This window comes from Pollicipes pollicipes, unplaced genomic scaffold (genome assembly GCF_011947565.3).
Source record: "Pollicipes pollicipes isolate AB1234 unplaced genomic scaffold, Ppol_2.1 Scaffold_4002;HRSCAF=4701_pilon_pilon_pilon, whole genome shotgun sequence".
Classification (NCBI taxonomy): domain Eukaryota; kingdom Metazoa; phylum Arthropoda; class Thecostraca; order Pollicipedomorpha; family Pollicipedidae; genus Pollicipes; species Pollicipes pollicipes.
In genome coordinates this window covers 44205455-44227258 of record NW_023596420.1, presented here as the reverse complement: position 1 = coordinate 44227258, position 21804 = coordinate 44205455, and the positions used below count along the sequence as shown (strand labels likewise).

Here is a 21804-nt window from a genome sequence, read left to right as displayed (position 1 = left end):
GCGCCCGCAACTTCAGACCAATCGCCGTTGGTGCAGTGATTTTTTTTTAGAAAACAGCCGGCTTGGACGGACACTGCTAGACAGGCCCTGCTAGAAAGCGAAATAACTGAGTGCTGCAAATAGCCGCCTGGAACGAACTAAACAATCATATCAAGTACATTATGCATCTAACCTGAACATTACGCACCTAAATCTGATCTGCCATCTAATATAATAAGTGCTAACCCTTGTCTTAGCTCCGGCATACCTTTTTGACAGCCCTGGAGCATATAGTTTGTCCTCAGTGCCTAAATAGCGGCATAGGGTGTGATCGTTCACTTATCATCCAGTTCACCTCTATCGTATGAACTAAAAAGATGGTGTTATGAATACAAAAATAGGTGTAATAAACAAGGTGTGGGAAATGGGATCCCGCGCCTAAAAAGCTACTCCAACACGGAAGCAAGGATCTATAACTGCGAAGCGAGGGCCCTCGGCTGAACAGGCCCCCTAACGCAATGTTTTGACCCCCTTCTGGGAGAAATACTGAGTGCAACATTGCTACGATATGGCCGGTCAAGTAACTCCATCGCGCAGAAAAGGCAGCAATAGAGTGTTGCCCGCGCGTGTCGGCGACGTCAGTGTGACTTAGTTTTCTGACGTTGAGGTTACTTCTAGAAGGAAATGTATTGTCGACTAGCAGCGTTAGTGTTATTCGACGCTGATGCCGATCTTTATGAAGACGAAAATGAAAATGAAAAAGGAAAAAAATCTTATGATATGTGGTTTTGTGCCGTACATGCTTGTCAAGATGGTATTAGTAATTTTTCATCGCAACGTTGTGGTTTCAGCGAAGCTGACTGTTATCACCACAGCGATATGCATGCTGTCAAGACACTTTCATGATGAAAACGCGTTTTGTTATTCGCAAGATACCAGATCACACCCTGAACAATGCCGTAAAATGCACGCAATGATCTCACACATTTCGCAATAGGAGTTTGAAGGCAAACATGCATACAGTAACTTAATACCCGTAACGGGTTCAAATTTCAGTCGCAGTACAGGCGCAGCCCTAAGTCACTCTCGAATTCACCGTAGCGGCCGGTCTGCCGCCCGCCACGGGAGGGACCATTCCAAGAATGAACGGAACGCAATGACATAGTTCTCTGAGTGGTACCATTTACAGCGGCGTGCGTCCAGGGGCCACTCAGTGGACGCAAGGATGGTGTGCTCGAGCTGCTCGGAACGGTGCTCTACGACGGACTTCAGGTTGTATGGTGCGTTCCCTCGGTGGTCCAGTCTGTAGGCAGCGACACAGTCTCCTTCCCGAATGACTGCATGGAAAGGCATGCAGTTGAGCCGCCGGCGTACCGCCGTGATGTGGTCGAACTTACGTTCTTTGCCACAAAGGCCGTTAGAAAGTCGAGGAGCTTGTCAATGCGGTAGCGCCAGAGACACGTTGGTAGAGCCCAGGCCGTGATAGGCCAAATCGCACGTGATATGGGGAAGCACTAGACCTTGGGCAACATTTTTACCCTGGGCATAGAAAGGGTTTTGTTGAGCTTTTATGGTGAGGAGGAACCTTTGCTAAGCCACACTGCCTTTGCTGTCTGCTTTTCCATGCTTAAGTGCTGATCGATAGGCAAGCCTAAACCTGTCTTGCGATCAGCTGGTCAAAAAATTATCAAACGCGGTTTGAGCTTTTTAAGGCAGCATGCATGCCAAACAGGTACATGTCTGTTTTGCTGTTGTTTGCGCGGCGATCGGCAGCACACTATTCCAGGAGTCAGATTCCAGTGTTGGGAATATCGCCTCAAACATCTCTCAAAACCATTATTGAACTGTCTTAGTAAACTTATATGCTACACTAGTGTCCTGTGCTGCGCTCACTGTCACCCAAAGTGTCGGAACTGTATCCCAGTACACCCCATTTGCATCATTCCATTTGGCTACCTCATTTTCACTGATCTGTGAAAAAATGCGGGATACCGCCAGCTTTCGGAAGACAATGAATACGGAACACATACAGATATCAATACTTTCGTATGTGCGATGACGTATGTGATATGTACCCGTCAACTTTCCAACATACTCATATATCGCACGGTTTCACCTTTCCTCACTTGTCAGCAAAGTTTGAGGCCGTCCGTCCCTCCCCAAGTCTGCATGCACTGTGTCTAGAAGCCACCGAAGGTGATAACAGCGATGGAAGGCAACAACAGTGAATGAGTAGCTCCCCCATCGGCAGCGCGGTAGTTCGAATACAATAGACGCTTGTTACCCCCTTGCCACTTACTGTTGATTTTGGCTTGGATTGGCTTGGCAAGCACAAGTGCGCACCTGGGCTGGTTGCTGTCCGTCAAGCAGTGTAGTACACTGAGAAGAAACAACGGCACCGGCTATGAGTTTTGGTCAACAAAAATCCTCCGATGAAAAGAATGCGAGTTCACGTCAAAGTCTTGGTGCTATCCATGTCCTCGGCTGCCGCAATGTACGGACCAGAACAATGAAACATAGCCGCTCTTTCTGAACCGAAATTCTGGCCAAAAGTGCACTAAAAGATGCACTTACCCAACAACCAGCGTGAGGCGACCTCAGAACTCGCACCGTGGCTTTCAGAGAAGACGAATGAGCCCGGCCTATCTCATTACGGAGATCGATTGTAGATAAGCGCCGCCATCTTACTTTAACGCGGCGGGCGGGCTGGGCGCGTCTTTCCTCGAACTGCCATTGGCTGACGGGCCGGACGTGGGCGGAGCAACCTGGGAAGATCTCGATCGGCCGGAGGCTGGTCCCAGCTCATCTCAGTGTTGGTGAGTGCGACTAGAGAAGCGCGTGCTTGGTAGGCGGGTGCTCACCGGCGACAGCGTCTTTTGATCTCAACGTCGTAATGGACGCATAGCTACAGGTAAACTGAGAACTTTGCGTGGGTGTGTTCGTCGCAATGGACGCGTATCTGCAGGTAAACTAAGAACTTTGCGTGCATGTACTCTCATGTACATTGTGCCGGGTTCCAATCGGTGATGCACCCAGATTCATGAGGGGGTGCCGTGGAAAGTGGGTCGTACCTTCTTTTAAGTTAGTTCTCTGTCGGTGACCTTAGGATGAATTCGAGATGCTAACGAAGTAACCGTAAACTCTCCGTCCCCTGTTTTCGACGGATCCCAGGCCCAGGGTCCAGCTCAGGTTCCAGGGCGACTAAACCGAGAGAAAAACCCGAGTGAGACCCATAAGACTATGAAGGGTGTCTCAGCCCAATGATGAAAGAATATGTGATGATATAAGGGAGTGTTCCACATTTGTATGGAGCTTTGGAACGAAGAAGCCGTTCCGGCGACCACTCGGTACAGTTCGCAGCCCTGCCCTTCTTGAGACCTAAGCCCTTTTAGTTTCTGAGCTGCACGCCCGTGAGATCGTGCAAACTAATTCGGGGAGACTATTTCAAGGTCAGCCAGGCATCCATGATGCCATTAACGTCACCCAAATCCTGTCATTCAATTGGCTATGCGTTGATCAGTGCCAACAAATATCATATTCGAGTCATTAATATCTGGCGATGGTGTTGTGGGCACGATATCCAGATAGAACGGCCGTCAACTGACTCTCAGTCAAAGCTGTGCAGGGTACAATGACGTAATCAAACAATGATGGATGGATGAGCATACTACTGCACACAGAAATTGTCTTGTCTAGGGCAGCCTTTCCACTTAAAAGTGGAAAACAGTAGTTATAAGTAAACTGATTTCATCATATCTGATGATTGCTTCCATATCTTCCATGTGGAGCATTCCGTCTAAGCGACCACTTGAATGCTGGGCTGCTGAATTGTATTTTTTTCTTGGCGCAAAGATGGAGATACCAAAATTTCATCTGGCAAAGCGTAAGACTGAAAAGAATTAGGGGAAATAAAGCCTTAAGTGGCCTGTGCAAACCATCTGCGAGCTTTGGTACGTAGAAAACCAGGGAGAAGGGTGGGGGTGGGCGGGGGGGGGGAGTAAGAAATGACGTGTAATATATCCCCGATCTTGATCAATAGCTATGCTTGAAGAACAGCAAGACAGCATGATGCCTCGCCAACGCACACCAATACATCGATGTTAAAGGGATTTCATGAAACGCCTGTACTCTTTGCTGGTACCTTGCTGGCTGCGCCTTTTCACTACTCCGCGCTGAGAGTGCCTCTACGCGCGGTGTGTGTTCGAGCTACCAACGCGAATGCGAAAAGTCGGCGAGGGGCCAGGTTGGATCAGACCAAACCAAAGTAGTGGCATGGCCTCGCCCCAGCGCACTGGGGTGAGGGTCACCTGACCTACCGTGAACAAAACTTTACGACGGGCAACCAGACAGCACCGTTTTGCCGATTGAAAAACTCCTGCAACATATTTCAACGTCATGAACAGGCTAGGTAAATGGCAAGATCGGCTACCGTTACATTTTTGGCAAGCGCGAAGCTCAGGCCATGCTGTGTGACAAAGGATACATGCGAAATAATTGTTTATGCTGTAGCCGTTTCCGATCTTAGAAACAATTGGTCCGGTTGAATAACTTAGGCAGTTAACTCGTAGCATGCAATTTTGTATCTTTCGTTGTGATCTCGGTGGTCCCAGGTGGTGGCGGATCCAGGATCCCTTAAAATTGGGGACTACGTAAAATGTTTGGCCCCCTGTAGTTCAGGCCCTTCTCAAAATATCGCTGGATTTGAGTTATTAAATCTCACTTAACCCTCGCCCTGAGTCGCCGGTTTTCAAAACGCGGATATATATTGGGAGGGACGCGATCCCTGGCCTTCCTAAATTAATGAACATTGAGTGGGGTGGGAAACACCAGTGCGTTGTTTTCAACGTTATTTTGCTATTAATCCTAGTTTTTGTGTTCTTTGGTGTATGATTGACTGCATGATGCCAGGTCAAAGGTCCAATGTCCATAAAACCGCACGTTCTCAGCTTAACATCATGCCTACGAGATTATGCGTCGTGGCGACACGAAACCTATACTGGCGCGCTTCTTGTTTGATTCTGAATACAATGGTTTACATTTAGATGTGTTTGGAGCATATATTTATGATATATGGCTCTGTTAAGGTAACAATGTCGGCTCACCGCGCGCGTTCCGCGGTATGGTTGGCTGCCGCCCTGCACCCGCGCCGGCCATAGATCGTCGTGCAGTATTCCTCAAAAACTGCCGCTGCTTCATAACCAGAAAGGGCTAGGAACACGTGTTTGGTGCCAAAACACACGCAACAGATGTTAAATAGGCTGCTGAAAATTTTGGTGCTATTGCACAGGATGCTGGGAACGTATTCAAAAATAACCTACGGGGTTATATCGACGACGACATATATCATATATCATATATCACATCGACGCCCTAGCAAGGCGAGGGTTAAGACTCTTACGCATGCTATTTTGTATACGATAAGCCATCTTTTTGTGCGCGGCTCCAGGAAACTAGGCGTAGTACGCACGTATGTACATAGAGCGCGCTCATTTTCTCCAAATTATGGTTGATTCCGTCATTTTGAGTTTTTTGGGACAAGGATAGTATTTTAGAGAAAATTTAGCAAGTAAGTTAAAGTTGGCTGCTAAATAACACCAAAATCACGTACGAACCTTGATCCCAAGGTGAGATGCGAGTGGCAGATGTCCAGTGGCTAGCCTGCCGGTGTTGTGATCACGTGGTGACTAATCCTTTTTACCTTTACCTTGACTGCTCTCACCTTTTACCTTGACTGCATGAAGGAGTACGAAATATGCTACCCTTCAGATATGTTAAAAACGTGATGCACGAGTAAAATGAGTGTTACAAATAGTGCATCTAACGTTAATGACATATTACAATCCCAACGGCTTGTACAATTATGTCAAGCACGTAAAAAATCATCGGAACATATCCAGCTGCTTCACTCTGCGGCTAAGTCGCGGAGGAAGATCATCACCATGCAGATCTTAGAGTTGAAGATTTTGCTAAACCTGTATACACGAGCAAGCGAAACAGCGTGCGTGACGAAAGTGCTGGCGCCCATAAGCATATGAGGAGCTTTCGGCAACAGAGCAAGGTCCTTTTGACTTCATCGGAAGAACCAAAAATGACTGAAGAGGGCCTCTGAGCGATCATAAATGCCCAGATCGATTTCATTTCGGGCCCCGCCAACGGCGGAGGTCCTCTGATAATCTGGAAAACCGCTGACCAATAGGGGCGGCATCTTAGTGATTGAGCGATGGAAGGTGCTGCGGCAGGTCAACCAGGATGAAACCGTCTACAGGGCAGGGTCCTCTGAGCAAACGAGAACCCAAGACGAACGTGGTGGGCCCTGAACGATCCGGAGTACCCAGGCAGATTAACATCTAGGGCACCGACCAGAGCGCAGAGCAAACGGGGGGAACCCGATACCAGTGTACAGGAATTAGTGCCCCCGAGCGACCGAGAGCGCCTAGGCAGATGAACGGATATGGTTCCCAGACGACAGCACAGAGCCTTCTGAGCCAATATGAAGTGTCCAAGACCAGTGAGTCGGGCCCCTGTGCGACCAACAGTGCTCCGGCGGGTTGGCAGAAAAAGCGCCGACAGGAGTGCAGGGTCCTCCGCGAACGAGACCAAATGGAAAAAGCCCTAGACCTATGTAGAGGCCCACGGATATAGCCCCCAGTAACAACGCGGCCCCCCCCCCCCCCCCGAACAAGTGGGAAGAACCTGAGACCAAAGTGAAGGGCCCATGAGCGGCCGAGATGCCCAGTGAGTTAGCATATGGGGCACAGGCAATAGCGCACAGGGCCTTCGGGAAAATGGGAAGCATTCGTGGAGCGCCCTAACCGATCAAGAGTGCCCCGACAGGTTAGCATATGGGGCTCCGGCTACAGCGCATGGCCCTCTGAGAAAATAGTAAGACATGAAGGGGAATGTGAGAGGTCCTTTAGCGATCGGATAAATCCGGCAAGTGGAGATATGAAACCTCCGGCAACGACGCTGAGCATCTGGGCGGCGTAATGGGCTCTAAAACTTTCCCAATTATTGCCTTCCTAATCATTAGTTTTGCCTGACTTGTACCCTTCACTTTCGCTTGCGGCTGCTCTTGTTCGCCAAAAAACCAAAGACATCTCTTTTTTGGGGATGGGTAAGGGGTTAAAAACCTGCGTCTGTTTAGCCGGTAATGGGCCCTTCGGATCTTATAGGCCCCTTCGGGACCCAAGAGGACGGGACCATGGCCCCGTGCCCTCCCCTCCCCTCTAAATCCAACACTGGTCCCAGGTTTGTTGCTCTTCTGGCTCGCTCCAGCTAATTGTAACTGTTCAGCTGGAGAATAACTGTCGTTATTTGACAATTCACGACGCATGTTTGACTGGGAAAAGTTATAAGATGCTTTCTTTTACGCTGGAGAGGGTCACACTCAGATGGTGTGTAGTGCATATGAAATGTCAAGAGCGTGTTCTGGGGTAATACGGGGAGTGTTTTGGTTACGTACTTACCACTCTGAGGAAACAGCATGTGTTAGTGGCACAGGCTACTAGGAGCTGACAACAATCAGATGTCTTCAAGCTGCGTTTGTCACGTGCACAAATAAGCACTAGTACAAAACGGTGTTTGTGGAAGTGGCACAAGGCAATTCACATGGCCAACTGCAGCGGGCCTTTTTGGTTCCATCGTTCATCAGTGTGGTGAAGTATTTGTTTTCTTCTTACCACTGGCATCACAAAAATCAATCGTAATATCCCGCTCCCTTGCTCTGCCTCGTGGGAAGACCTTGACGGGCACCAACATTATTTTGTTCAATATCGAAAGCCAATATCAAAGGCTCGCTAATCGGCGTGAGTTCGACGTTATGTAGCTGTAGATGCTGTTGGACGTCTGCATATTCGTGAGCGAGGCTTGCACGTCAATGTGCGCGACTTCAAGACTACCACGGAAGTCCCGGCCGGCAGCAGCAAGGCGGACTGCAGACTGAAGGTGACACTCGCACCGGCAGTGGCAAGGCGGACTGCAGACTGAGGCGTGACACTCGCACCGGCAGTAGCAAGGCGGACTGCAGACTGAAGGTGACACTCGCACCGGCAGTGGCAAGGCGGGCTGCAGACTGAAGGTGACACTCGCACCGGCAGTGGCAAGGCGGACTGCAGACTGAAGGTGACACTCGCACCGGCAGTGGCAAGGCGGACTGCAGACTGAAGGTGACACTCGCACCGGCAGTGGCAAGGCGGACTGCAGACTGAAGCGTGACACTCGCACCGGCAGTAGTAAGGCGGACTGCGGACAGAAGTGTGGCACTCGCACCGGCAGTAGCAAGGCGGACTGCAGACCGAAGCGTGACACCGGCAGTAGCAAGGTGTACTGCAGACTGAAGCGTGACACTCGCATCAGGCCTGTTCGACGAGACTCGTGCTTTTTCGGTGGCGTAAAGTGATCATGAAGGGAATTACCCGACTTGAAGGGAATTACCTGACAAGCTATCATGGGTGGAATTATTGTTCGGACTATCGTCCGCTTCTGTGTGCTTCCGGGTGCAGGTGTTCATATGTGTGCGTACAAAGTAGCGCTGCAATGTAGCGCTTTGGAGGTACTTGTTTAAACAAGTGATATGTGACCTTAGCTTATAAAAAACGGCAACTGACTAGACATAATGTAGCGCGTTGATTTGCTGGGTGTAAGTTTATGCGCACGCTGGTAAATGCGTGCTTTCGATGCCTCAGGACAGTTGCATGCATTTGTTTAACTATTACACTCTTGGCTTATACTGCCAAGCTTCGAAACACACTTGGCGCAGTAGGCACCATGTCCATTGGCTTGATATCGCGGCCAAATGGTAATGCTCTTTAGCTGCGACCTTAAATAGGTCTGGCGCAATATCACGTTTTGCAAAGATGAGTTGATCAAGTCAAATGCCGACAAATAAGGCTTGCACTGTTGGGCATTGGCATTGCTTGCTGGACGCGTTAAGCCACTTCCCGTCGGTTGATGTTTTGATACGTCCGAAAGTAATTAAAAGAATGCTATGCAAAAGGGATATGAATCACGGTATTCATCGATCATGGAAAGCCCGTGCCGCAAGACAACCAAGAATCGCGAAAGATCAGCTTTAGCTGGCAGCATGAGAAAACACTTACGGACGGTGAATCTGTCAGCGTTGTGGATACCAGCGCCCCTCGCACCCTCAAGCTCTTAGTACCAGGGTTCAGTAAGCAACCGCTGACTGCGTAACCATGAATGGAAGCTTTGGGAACTGGCGAGGAGACCAGTCGTACCTGGTGTGCCTGCCCACGAATTCGTTTGGGCACTGGCACTTCGTATGTCTCACCCCCCCCCCCCCAAACACACACATGACCAGCAGCGGAGAGGACTTCACCGTCGTCCCTCAGCGCAGTCCTCCGGGCCCGGCGAGGTGTCCCGGGCTGTGACCCGTCGACCGCTCGTCCGGTCACGTGACCCAGTGTGAGGCGGTCCACCGGTCCACTGCCGGGGCCGTTCACACCACCTGTCCCGGCGGGGCTGCGATCCGCGCGATCCAGCCACCAGCGGGCTCCGGCGCCAGCGGCGCTCCTGAGCTCGCGACCACTGACTGAGCGCTGGGCTCCGCCCCGGGCTGTCGAGGCTACCCTAATGAACATGGCGCGCCGTAGCCATGCTGGTTGCCTTAGATGACTCCAGGCCCTCCTCACGGGTCAGCTCTGCGAGGCACTCGTCAGGTGCTGTTGCCTTCAAACGAGCGAAAAAACGTTTCTCCTCTGCTGTAAGCCTGATTACGAAGTGTCTGCACAGAACTGCGCTGCATGACAGAAGGCAAATCTTCATTCTGCCGTTGTCTTTTAAAAAAGTCGGGACACGCTTCACAAACCAGCTGTCTGACTCTCAGTCCGTAGTCCTGAGGTGAGAGGACCCTTATCATTCATATAACAAGGCGCAGCTTGGTCCACAGACCCACGGACGCTACCAAAGCGAGTGGTAGCAACACAGAACAACGGCGATGTTCGGGTATGCTGCCACGGATTGTGTTCGGTTTTGTCATTGTGCGTGACATATCTTGCGTTCTTTGACGAAAAGAGTTTTTAGCGCTTTTTAGTCATGCTTTCGGCTGGTCAATGGGGACATCCTTCCTCTTCCTTTGCATAGGACTGAATTGGAATTCGTGCCCGTTCTCATCATTTTGGTGGAAAACGCCCATTTGAGGTGAAGAAGGAAGCACGTAATACATGATAGAACTGGCATGGATAAGGGTGCCTGCCCATTGTTTTAAGCCTTTCGCAAGAGGTGGGCCAGAGCATCTAAGTTCGTGTATATGCTCTTGCGTTATGTTTCGATACGCAGAATGTCACACCCATCGCCAAGACCGCTTTCAAATAAAAAATTGCATTCACATGAAAACTGTGTTGGTGAAAGGCTTCCAAACATGGTGTTTTAGAGCACAACTCCAGAGTATATCGATTATTTCATATGGTGTCCGTTTTGACAATACCAGACCTCTGTGTCGGGCATTTTGTCACATCAAACGTATCCGTCTATATGACGCGGGACATGGAGTCATTGAGCCTTCCCCAGGTGCACAAAACTTCACTGTGAACAAAGAAACACAAATTCGATGAGCATCATGAAAAACGAATCGACCACTCAAACTGCCACTACACATGTGGTTTGGTCCATAACATGGCGGCCCAAGACAGGACGCAAAAAACGACAACGGTTCAGAGGTTTCGACGTGCTGCAGTTTTTGACTGCTTCCAATATCAGAGTGTTCTTTTCGTTCTAAGAAAAAAATAATTGCAAACTTTTGCAGCCCCAGCTGCCGCTCGTCTTCAGCGCAGACGTAACGCAAGTCTGCGGGGGGATAAAGGAAACTTTTTGGCGGGGGCTTAACATGTGGGAGAGCAGCCAATATGTTGTGTTTAATTTCCGAAGTAGAATGATCCGGCGATAGCTACGGTAGTGTTTCTTGGGGTGGTTTTCTCCAGTCGGTCTAAGTCTGGCACATCCGCGAGTACGTACCCGTGGACCCACCAGCTGTGAAGCAATATAGGGCTTCGGAAGTGCCCACGGAGTCATTTCCAGCGAGCTGCAAGGTGCCTTGAAAAGATTTTACAAGGCGTTTGCTAGCAGCTTGGAGTTTAAACGAGCGACCCGCTCGACCGTCCTGACAAAGACTAACATGACTGATGGCATGACACACCTAACACATAGGACTTCCGGTGGGCTTACATACAGCTCCGCTCTCCATAGACATATGGCTGTTAAAAAAGTCGCCAATCGTTTAAATCACGACTACGGCCGCGTGGCTTATGCCATGCACGATCGTAAAAATGCACGCCATTGGAATTAAGCTGTCGCACGTTGCGTTCACTTTTCATGCAGACGCTCAGCGTGCAGCGTTGCATGGAGATCATCATTCCGTGCAGCATTGCATGAAAAAATCCTCTTTAAGTGCAGCATTCTTAAAAGCTCGACATAAGCATGTTAAGCGTTGAGTAGCTGCTGTCAGTGGCTTGAGCGGAAGGTGTGTTGTGCTTTCAGATCGCTGTCGGTGCTACCTCGCCACAGGAGCATGTGGACATCCAACCTGGATTTGGAATTGGAAGACAGTTGTGACGTCACCACTTCCGGCATTGGCTCCCACGAATCAGCGTCACCCACGGTGTACCCGCTCGACAGAAAAAAGAGGTAGGCCGGCGAATTTTGTATGCCTTGATCCATTCAATGTCTTGACATGCATGCACTTCTTTTAAGGTCGCTTGGTACGTTTTTCGGACAAGCCAAGTTCTAGGCGTCGATATGACATGAGATGCTGGACTTCGGTTTGGTGGCGAGTTCTGCCAAAGTACGACAGCTCTTTACCCGGACCTGTGCTCAGGACCTGTGCTCAGGGCCCACATCAACCGCACGCGGCGACCTCACCACCCCAGCACCAGATGTCGCATAGACATACGAACAGCATGCGAGGCTCCACCTGATTCATACACTTCTATATCTCGACACCAAATCTTACCCGACGCCTGAAACGGGCGACTTTGAAAGGGCCCCAGCCGTTTGGTTTGCCCGTGCGCCGCTGAGTTATTACCTACGCGTTGCTGACCGCCGCCCTGTCCGACAGCGGTGCAGCGCTTTCGCGGGAGGAGCGCCGCCGCCGCCGGCGCGCCACACAGAAGTACCGGCTGGCGCACGCCACGCGCGAACGCGTGCGCGTCGAGGCGTTCAACACGGCGTTCAGTGAGCTGCGCAAGCTGCTGCCCACGCTGCCGCCGGACAAGAAGCTCTCCAAGATCGAGATCCTCAAGCTGGCCGTCTGCTACATCGCCTACCTGAACCATGTGCTCGGCAGCACCTGAGCTACGTGCGTGGCGGCACTTGAGCTACGTGCGCGGCGGCACGTGGGGGAGGAGGGCGGACGCCTCCGGTCGACAGACAGCGCCTGCGAGTCGACAGACGCGTAGCCGTGAGGTGCTGTGGCGGCCGTACATGTGCCGGGTGTGGGTGCGGCTTTGGACGCCGGGGTTTTCGGCTTCTGGAATGCGGCATCAAGCCCTCGTGTGCTTCGGGGGATGGCTTAGTCAAGCACGCAGCCAGGATCTTGCTAAGGGAGGGGGGGAGGGGGCGAGTTTTTTTTAGGGCCGCGGCAACCTGAGGTTTCCCACGGTTTCACTGAAGGGCCTCAAAATCTGCTGTCATCGGATTTAGCTCACACTGGTTTGCACAAAGGCACCATTTTATATCACCACGGGCCTCTTATCCAATCCAGAGCCCCAACATGCTTTTGAATATCGTGCAGAGAGTCCAGTCACCATTGGCAAATTTAAAGCTCGCAAAAGTATTACGAGTTCAGGATTCTTATGCTGACAGCATGGACCTGCATTATACCACGAGGCATTGCTTCAACGACGTTACCACGCAAACATTGGTTATACTGGCAATACTCGTCTTCGTGTACATTGTTTCGCCAGTTCCTCGCGGTAAATTGAAGCTCGATAATCGTCAACAAAAAATTCTGAGCTGACAACTCCGAAAAACCAGGACCTGCGGCCTTTCCTGCTTAGATCAAAGATAAATATTCATACCATATAAATTCCGGCACCCTTCGGACGCCTGTAGCGCTCCCAACTCCCAGGGGCTGGGGGAGGGGTCCACGCCTTCGGCGCTCCTTGGCTGCGTCGTCGGTTTATGTGGTAGTTCCAGACGTCAGTTCACGGTGGATTGGTTGTTATGTGACAGGCAGCGGCCTTGGACAGCTCCCTCGTGCAGGAGGGCGCTGGGGCGACGGCGTGCCACTGAATTGAACACGCTGTCAGTCCTGGTATGCCTGGCTCGGAGATCAGGGAGTTCTAGTCATGATGTGTTGAAGTGACGCTTTAAACCTGCACCAATGCTTTGTTTAGTGTCGGTACATGTCGCCACAAGCAACATTGTGCGTGCAGAAAGGCGGCAGACGTAATCCATGCACTCGTGCTACACGACGTAACTTTCAAGTGAGCGTTGAGTTAGAGGAAGCATTTTCTTATTCTTCTCCACACCAAGGGAAAAAACTAAATTACACAAAACACAGCTTTTCGACTTCAACAAGCGCTGAGCAATGAAACAATGCTACGCTGACACTTCCTGCTTCGACGCGCTGGACTACAGCACTATGGCTTACACCCCTATCATAAAACGGATGCCACTCCAGTGTGCTCAGCTTCAACATGTTGATCTTTGGCACAGCCTGTCTTGGACGCCATGCAGCTGTGTGTTGCGAGCCCACCCGACATGGCCTGTTGATCTCGACACGTTTTGCTTTCTTCCTTGCGCCCGCCGGCAATCCTGTGCGACGTTGTGGATGGTGTGAGAGCGTGGTCAGATGCGGGCGGTTGACGGAGCTCAGGCGTCAGCTGATGGCTTTGAGTTTAAAGGAGACAGTGCAATACATGTGAAGGTGTTCAACATCTTTCAGTCATCTGTATGATAAGAGACTTCCGCAGAAAGCTGACCGACTCAGGCAGCGCAGTCACGAAATTTGTGAACTACTTTGCCAGACTTTGCGATCACTTAGTGACTCTCGGACAGCCCCAGTAAAGCGACTCTTGCTTAATACTTGTCAGAAACAGATATGCTACCAAGATGGAGTGTCTGATGCTTCCTTTGCCCGCCCAGTTGCATTCCTAGAGCAAGAATCCCAGCGCAAGCCTGCGCATGCGCATGCCAAGCAGCTCAATACCAAATAACTCAAAACATCAACTCGATAACTCTATCGCATCATTCACACCGTCGATTCCAGCACGACCGTGCGGTGCTGGCGCGATGTTTGACATGCCCGGGTCGTACCGAAACCCACTCCACACAGCTTGAGTGTCGGCGGGCGGCGGACCCCGCTTCAAAGCGAGCCCGCCGTGACCCGGGAGCAGGTGCAGCGGATCGCCGCCGGCGACACGTGCTCCGACTGACGAGACGCCCGCGAGAGCGCCCGGGAATCGACGCGGTACCGCACGCGCCCCGGCCGCGCTCAATCGTGGAGCTCATCTGGGTGTCGGCGGCAGGTTCGACGGCGCTCGCCTCTGCCTTGGGGTTAAAAGCACACACGAGGTAAAGCGGTTTTTTGAACGTCGGAACTGATGATTTCCGAAAGCCAGCAGGTGAAGCGGTTTCTTGTTTACTTTAGCCGATGCTGAATAAACTCTCGCACTGGCGACGAGGCTCTGCGCCCACTAGAAACTACCGACGATGTCACAATTAGGTCACTGAACCATGTTTACATTCTGATGTCGGTGGGTTATGCTTCTGCGATCTTAGAATTAAATCCAGTTTAGAAGAAGGAATAGTCAGACGATCTTTGGCGTTCCCAACAAAATTTCGCTTAGTCGTCTTCCATCTCAGGTCAAACTCAAGGAAGTGGCAGCCATTACTTTAAAAAGCTTTCGAAAAGGGGAGGGAGGGACTTATGTGTTGATACAGGTCCATCATATCTGCACTGGGAGCACCGCGCCAACTGCCATCTGTCGGCCTTCATGCATCAAGTACTCATGACGTGCCAATGACGTATAAGCGTGCAAATCTCCAAAAAAGAAAAGCCCCAGAAGTCACCAACAGTGGGCAGGTCACAGCTTCCCGCGGCACTCAACGTCTGGCGCCGATGTTGACCTTGGCTGCTAGCGTCTGGTGCGAAACACCGACCGCCGTGAGGTCAGGTCCTCGGAGACCGGAACGCCTGGAGCGCGTTAAAGCGGTTTTTATCCATCGGACGCCCATGTGGGCGGTGCTTCTGCTGGCGGGGGGGGGGGGGGGGGGGTGGTGCTGTGGGCGGCTGAAATATCGCGTCGCTGATTTTTGAACGCATGATGCCACTTTTCGGTAGGTTTGCACTTAATTTCCAGAACCCGATGTTGTTGGATCACTGCTTGCACAACCTGATAGAGAATTTTACGGGCTGGGTGAAGCCATGCGTATCCACATTGAATGGGTTACTGAATAGGTTCGGTAAAAAGTTCGGTAAAATTACGGCCATGAGCACCGATAGGCCTTCTTGATACATATGTTCATACTTCGGGAAACACTACACAATACTTCTGCTTGGACCTCTCTAAAGGGAATGTCCCACACTTCAAGATGTCGAAGCAAGCATTAGTTAAAATGACATAATCCCACTTACACCTATTGGTTTACTTTTAAGTGGAAAAGACTCATCTCGACAATAAAGTTCCCTTTTTAATATGTATGCTCATTAACACATTATTGTTCGATTGCGTCATGCCATGGTCGTTTGACGTTGAGGTGCTTCCAAACTGACCGTGCGAAACTGCCAACTTGACACTCCCTTGTGGTAGTCCAATCTCCCGGGAGTTGTCCAAGGTGGTGCTGGAGATGTTTGTTAAACCAATTGTCGTGTTGTGCTCGTGTTTTGGCATGCTTTCGTGGTGTTCTTGCGTATTTATCCGTCAGCTTAGGGCGTTTGCTTGTATTCACATACTCAGTTATGTTATTAAGTTACTCGACTACAAGTCCTATTTCGATAATATCTAGCACCCATGTCCAGCTTCTTGTATATGCACCACAAAACGTTATTCGTATTTTAATCTTACGTCGTCTGCGCAACGTTTATCCGAGAGCCAATAAAACTACGTGATATCTTTAAACCGTGCTTACGAACGCAAGACATGAACAGGTTGACGACTGTACTCTCCTCGGACATAAATATCGCACGGTCAAATGGGGTGGGACGAACTGAATGTCTCAGTAGCACCATGCACGCCTGAATGACCTGGAAATAGTTTGTACATCTTCGTGGGCATTTAGTTCAGAATATGACGGTTTCAGATCTAAAAAAGGACAGAAATGTGAACTGCACCGAATGATCTTCAAAGTGGGTATTTCAGTTGATCACTCCGTACAGATATGGGCCACTCCCTTAAATGGGAGTGTTCCACATTTTTATGAGGAGCTTGAACTGAAATAGGCAATTTGAAGACCTTTCGGTGCATTTCACAGCCCTACCCTTCTTAAGACTCATATTCTGAGCTCTCTAACTTAGATTAGATCTGAGCTAGGGAGCGTCCGGAGCGCGTTGAAAATGAAGGTAGGCCAAGCTAGATAAGTTTTAGCATATTTACTAATAGAGAAATTGTGCTGCGTAGAGGGCCCTTTTCTGCTTAGAAGTGTCATAATAGTTATAAGTGAGCTTGTTTCATCATATCTGATGCTTGCTTCAATATCTTCAAATGTGAAACATTCCCGTTAAAGCCAAAATACTCAATCGTTAGGCGCGCGTGTTTTGCTACTTTTTTGTTTTGTCCTTGTATGTTTGTTTAAGCTAGATCAGCTGAAGACCCAGCTCTAGCTTATCTCTCTAGCACAGATAGCTAGATAAGCTTCTCTAGACTAGTCCTCTAGACTCTGGGCTGCACCCTCGCAAAAATGGGACAGCATTTCGGGGAGCGTATTTTGAGGTCACCTTGGCATTTGTGACGTCACAGTAACCTCATTGAAATCCTACCATTTTATAATACATGCGGTACTGAATATAAAAAAGTAAAATGGTCAAGTCGTTCTTATCTGGCGGTCGTGTGCACGGGTTCCAGACGTAGCAACCATCCATTATCTCTCAATGCTGTCAGGTATGATGTCCTCAACAGACAATTGCGTACTGAGAAGCTTATTTACTAAACAGATAAATTGCGTTGTCTGGAGCGGTCCTTTGCTCTTAAAAGTGCGATAAAAGCTTGTCAGTGAGTGAGTTTGTTCCATCATATCTGATTCTTGCTTCAATATCATCAAATGTGAAATATGTCTTCTATGTGCAAATGTTGGTATGTACGTATGTATCTATGTTGGTACCAAAAACCGTCCTGACGTATACCGGACACGAAAAATTCGATGATCATAGTTGTGCTTGGTCTTGAGCACCACATGGCCAGTGAGGTGGCAATATCTGCATGACGCTTGTGTGACATCATGCTTGTCCAGGTGACCGTGGAAAAGTCTGCACATGTTGCGGGAGTCACGCTCAGAAACGAGAGAGGTTTTAAGCCTTAAAAAGGGCATGGCCGTGAACTGCACTGAATGGTCTTCAAGACGGCTATCCCAGTTCAAAATGCCATACAAATGTGGAACACTCCCTTTAATCATGATAAGCTCCATCACTCTACTTTTGCAACTGCCAACGCAAGAAACAAGGTTAGGTGTAACCTTTCTAGCACCTCTTCCGTGGAACCAGAACGCCTGATGAAGGTAAACGGGCGGGTATGCGTGCTTCGAAATAGGTAGCAGGGGTGGGTATGGGTACAGCCCCACGGGTAACGCTAGTGCTAGTGTAATACGTTACTGGAAACCACATCCGTGAAGGTCTCTACATGCTAGGGTAAGGGTTAGCTCGTTATAGGTTTTTAAGGGCGCGTTAAATGCAATGGTTATTTGCGCCATCTAGCGTAATGATATAGTCGGTTGTGTCAAGGAACTTGTGTCGTTTGGGTACTTACCACCTTAATAAATAATGCAGAATAGCCCGGGGATAACCCCATAAAACCGGCAGTGTTTTTGACGTCTGCGAAAAAACCTGCTGATATCACGGGTGGCGGAGGGATAAGCGCTATAGGGTGCCTGTATTTCCACGCCATGCAATGATTATGAGTACCGTCATAATCAATCGCCCACATGGCATACTCACTTTGTAGTGAGTTAGCTAAAAAATCATCTCAATTGTATGTCGCTTCAGCGAATTTTCTGGATCGATTACAGACGTCCAAAATTCCTGGGTCCAAAAAGTTGGCACGGACAAGCCACGTGCGCCTCATCAAATTTACCTCGGCGTTTGCATTCTGCCATTTGTGATTTTATTCATGTTACTATGAACTATTCGGAGCAGTAGTGACACATTTGTCAAACACGCTTAAGAAGCAGGAAGTATGCCAAAGGTGCTCCGGACCGTCAGAATTAAGTACGAAAAGTAATTACTAACTATCACTCTTTGTAAACCTGGTTGCTGGTCTCTGCGCTTGAAAGAAATTTCTCTTCATTCCGCATGACGTATCAAGTTGATGTCAGGTTTGGTTGGCCGATTGGTTATCATTTGGCAGAGGTGCGACGCCAGAGCAGTTCAGAGGATGACGCCATGTGTGATATGACATGAAAGGGTAAACATTTTCCTGTCCCATTCACATGTTCGGTACCGTTGACAACAGCAAAGAAAAGGGTAATCGGCGGCGCCTTCTTCAAGGACGGATTGGATACACCCAAAAATTGAATTGAAGCCGTAGAAGGCTGCAACATGTTCTCTTTGAGTTATTTCACATCTTCCGTTATGCCAGGAGTTTGCTCATTAACGTGCAATAGCTCCGCAGTGTCCTGGTTTGAATGCGACATCTGTGGGACATTCCATTTTTCGAATGATAGGAATAGCTTCAAAGACAACAGCACCTGTTTGACCCTTTTAGCCATGGTCGTAGTTACGACCATGCTGTCACAGCTGGCCAAATGAACAAAGATCCGCAAAAGTCACAAAAATGGCATTACTCTGCGTCAGTTCGAGCTTCAAAATACTGTTTGGCTATTGAATCGTTGTTTGATCAAGAAGTAATTTCATTCAGCCCTGTCTGATCACGCTTGCTTGCTTTCTGCTTGAGGTTAAGGGTGAATCATGCCTTGCATGCAAAAATAACTTATTGCTAGCGATAATCACCACACTTGGCAATGGACACACGCTGCTCGGTTCGCAAGAGTTGTGATAGCTTGAATAGTTTAAATACGTTGGACACCTCCATTCATATGCAGAACAGTCGTGCCTCCGGACTTTCAAAATTCACTTTCGCCTGTTTTCTTCAGCCCCGCTTAACGGAAGCCGGTTGCTCCAGTATCACCACCACCCACATGTCATCTCAAATAACGTCTTCAAGGATTGCAGCAGTGAATTAGGTGCTTTAGTTTAAAACAAAAAAAAATATTGTGAGGAGGTCGCATAGATAAAGGCCAGCGTCACAGCCGCTGTTACAAGCCCCACCATTGATTGCAGCGACTTACTGACAGGTTTAATTCGCGATAATGCAGGTTCAGTGCATGACCTGATCGCGACTTCAAGCTGCTCCATAAACAAGCACTTATCCGTTACGAAAGCATGCCCATCGCCCACCCTCTTAACAGGAAAATCAATATTTCAGGAAGAACGAAACGTGTAACAGCTGCAATTGGGCCACAACATAGAAGTCGGCTTGAGGAAAAGGCCGACCGATGGACATTGCGGGACCTGCCGTTTATATGCTGGATGGCGGACAGGTCAGACAAGTCAGACAAGTCAGACAAATCAGACAAGTCAAGTCAGTCGCAATGCCCAACCCGTTTGACGATAACATCGCTTATAAAATTACGCACGACGCGGCTTCCATGGGCGATTTTCGCGTCTTTCAAGCGCTCATTTGTCTTGCTCACCATTAGTGAGAACACGAGCGATGTCGGCGCGAGCTGTCACGCTGCACCCCTTCGCCCACGGAAAGCACGCGCCACCGGGACAACTGCGTCAAGGCGGCACAGTGATCTCATGTGCTCAGGCGCTCCTCCCTATTAAGTGTTCGGGCGGCGCAGGGCCGTATCTGATCGTCAGTTCATTGGAGCGATGACAGAACTACAGACAACTACACAACTGTGACCATTCTAGTCATTGAGGCGAACATCCCATTAGACCCTAGCGGCGGGCACCAGCAGTACATGAATAAGCTTGCGCTAACATGCTATGACATACAGCTAAATGTCTCGGCGAGGTAATTCATTCTGCATTGATGGAAAGTAGCTTGTACCGTCCAGTAGCCATCTCCAGGGGAAGCACTTTCCAAAGTCGGTTAGGGGAGGGGGTTGTGGAGTGGAGGCTGAGGCCCTAATGTTGACCTTACCTTCTCCAAAACCTGATTTCTCCCGGATTTTCGCCTCCCTAATTTACATCACCAAATTAAAACAAAATCAGAAATTGGAAACAAATATTTGGTAATTCCAAAATTTGGAATATCGCCGTGGAGAGTCGCCCGGACAATTTCTTACCTGCAGCAGGTTAAGCTGTGACGTTTACTGGGCCGTCAGAGGCCCATCTGAAGCGCCTTTTCTTGTCACGATTTGACCGGTGTGGAGTCACTTACGACTACCGCTATCGCTTATCGTAGTTCACTGTTCAGTTGGCGGTGAAATACTACCACCGTCAAGACTGCGCGAGAAATACGCTTGGCACCGTTAGGGGAAACACCGGTACTTTTGTCTGGGCCACCCCGTACTGTTAAAAGCTGTCACATATCGCAGTGAATTGTTCTTCATCCCAATTTATCTGTCATAATGAGCAAAAATTGTTAAACCTTAGTAGACTGGACAACCAATGAAGCAGTCGGTACTGGCAAACACATAACGCTGCTGCAGGATACTGCTTGGTAAGAAATGGCCAATGACGGTGAGTCTAGGCACTTAGTGTACTTATAGTTAGGAGCCCTGTCCTGCGTTCAGAACGGTATTGGGGGAGAGCATTAACGGTTGCAAGTCAGCATTGAGGGCTCAGGTGCCCCGAAAGTATATCAACTGACATTCCTGTCCACGCCTGATGTAGAATGAGCCGAAGCAGGTGGTGGTGCCGTTTCTTCAAACACCAGGCGAACTCGCTCGTGCCCGGCAAAACACGTGCTCCGAGAGCTGAGCGGGAAAAAAGACATTGGCGAGGGCTCCAATGTGGATTAGATTATGGATCGGCACTCAAGTTACACATCCACACCCACACCCACGCACTCGCGTCCACACCCACGCACCCACATCCACGTACCCTTACCCCACGCCCACACCCAAGCACCCACACCAACACATTCATTCCCATGCACGCTGTGCGCCGCCGCCACCCCCCAGCCCTGCTCTGCAAGCAATGCATGTCCCGTGAGCCGCGCGCAACCGCCGACCGAGGCTGCCGCCGGCGACCGGCCGGCGCGCGCCCCGCGGCCGCCGCCGGCGTGCTCGGCCCGCGCTGCTGATCCCATCAGCGGGCCAGAGAGGGGCCGCGGGCCGGGCCGGGCCGGCTGCGTCCCGCGGGAGCCGGTCGGCGCGTCAACGGGCCGCCCCCGCCTGGCTAATCCGCCGGAAAAATAGCCTGTAATCCGGGGAAAATTACCCGAGAAATCAGTTTACAGTGGACATGATTCGATTAGCCGGCCGGGTGAGTTGGACAGCGGGGCCGGCCGGCTCACTCACTGGCCGGACCGTGCGCGATTGGCGTATCGGGCGGGATCGGACGGGGCCGGACGGCGGCTCTGGGGCGATTGATTTACGAACCTGACAGCGCCCGAGGCGTTACGAAATGGACAATACGTGGCTGAGAGCATTTATGCCTATGCAAAGAACTTTGTGCTGCGTGAACGAATCTGTTACGACTTGAGG

The 21804-nt window shown here is 50.0% G+C and overlaps 1 protein-coding gene across 1 annotated transcript; it reads left to right on the top strand.

The window, feature by feature from the left end:
- The first annotated feature begins 2800 nt into the window (after nucleotides 1-2800).
- LOC119093136 (helix-loop-helix protein 1) lies at nucleotides 2801-13869 on the top strand. The gene is made up of 3 exons (XM_037216039.1): nucleotides 2801-2890; nucleotides 11473-11619; nucleotides 12050-13869. The coding sequence occupies exons 2-3, from the start codon at nucleotides 11504-11506 to the stop codon at nucleotides 12282-12284; spliced, it is 351 nt and encodes a 116-aa protein (XP_037071934.1). The 5' UTR covers nucleotides 2801-2890; nucleotides 11473-11503; the 3' UTR covers nucleotides 12285-13869.
- Nucleotides 13870-21804: the final 7935 nt, after the last annotated feature.

What these genes read in the sequence shown, in the direction of transcription:
- LOC119093136 (XM_037216039.1), top strand. Translation starts at nt 11,504, where the DNA reads ATGTGGACATCCAACCTGGATTTGGAATTGGAAGACAGTTGTGACGTC. An exon ending in CCGCTCGACAGAAAAAAGAG is followed by an intron (nt 11,620 to 12,049) that starts GTAGGCCGGCGA and finishes CCTGTCCGACAG; the next exon opens with CGGTGCAGCGCTTTCGCGGG.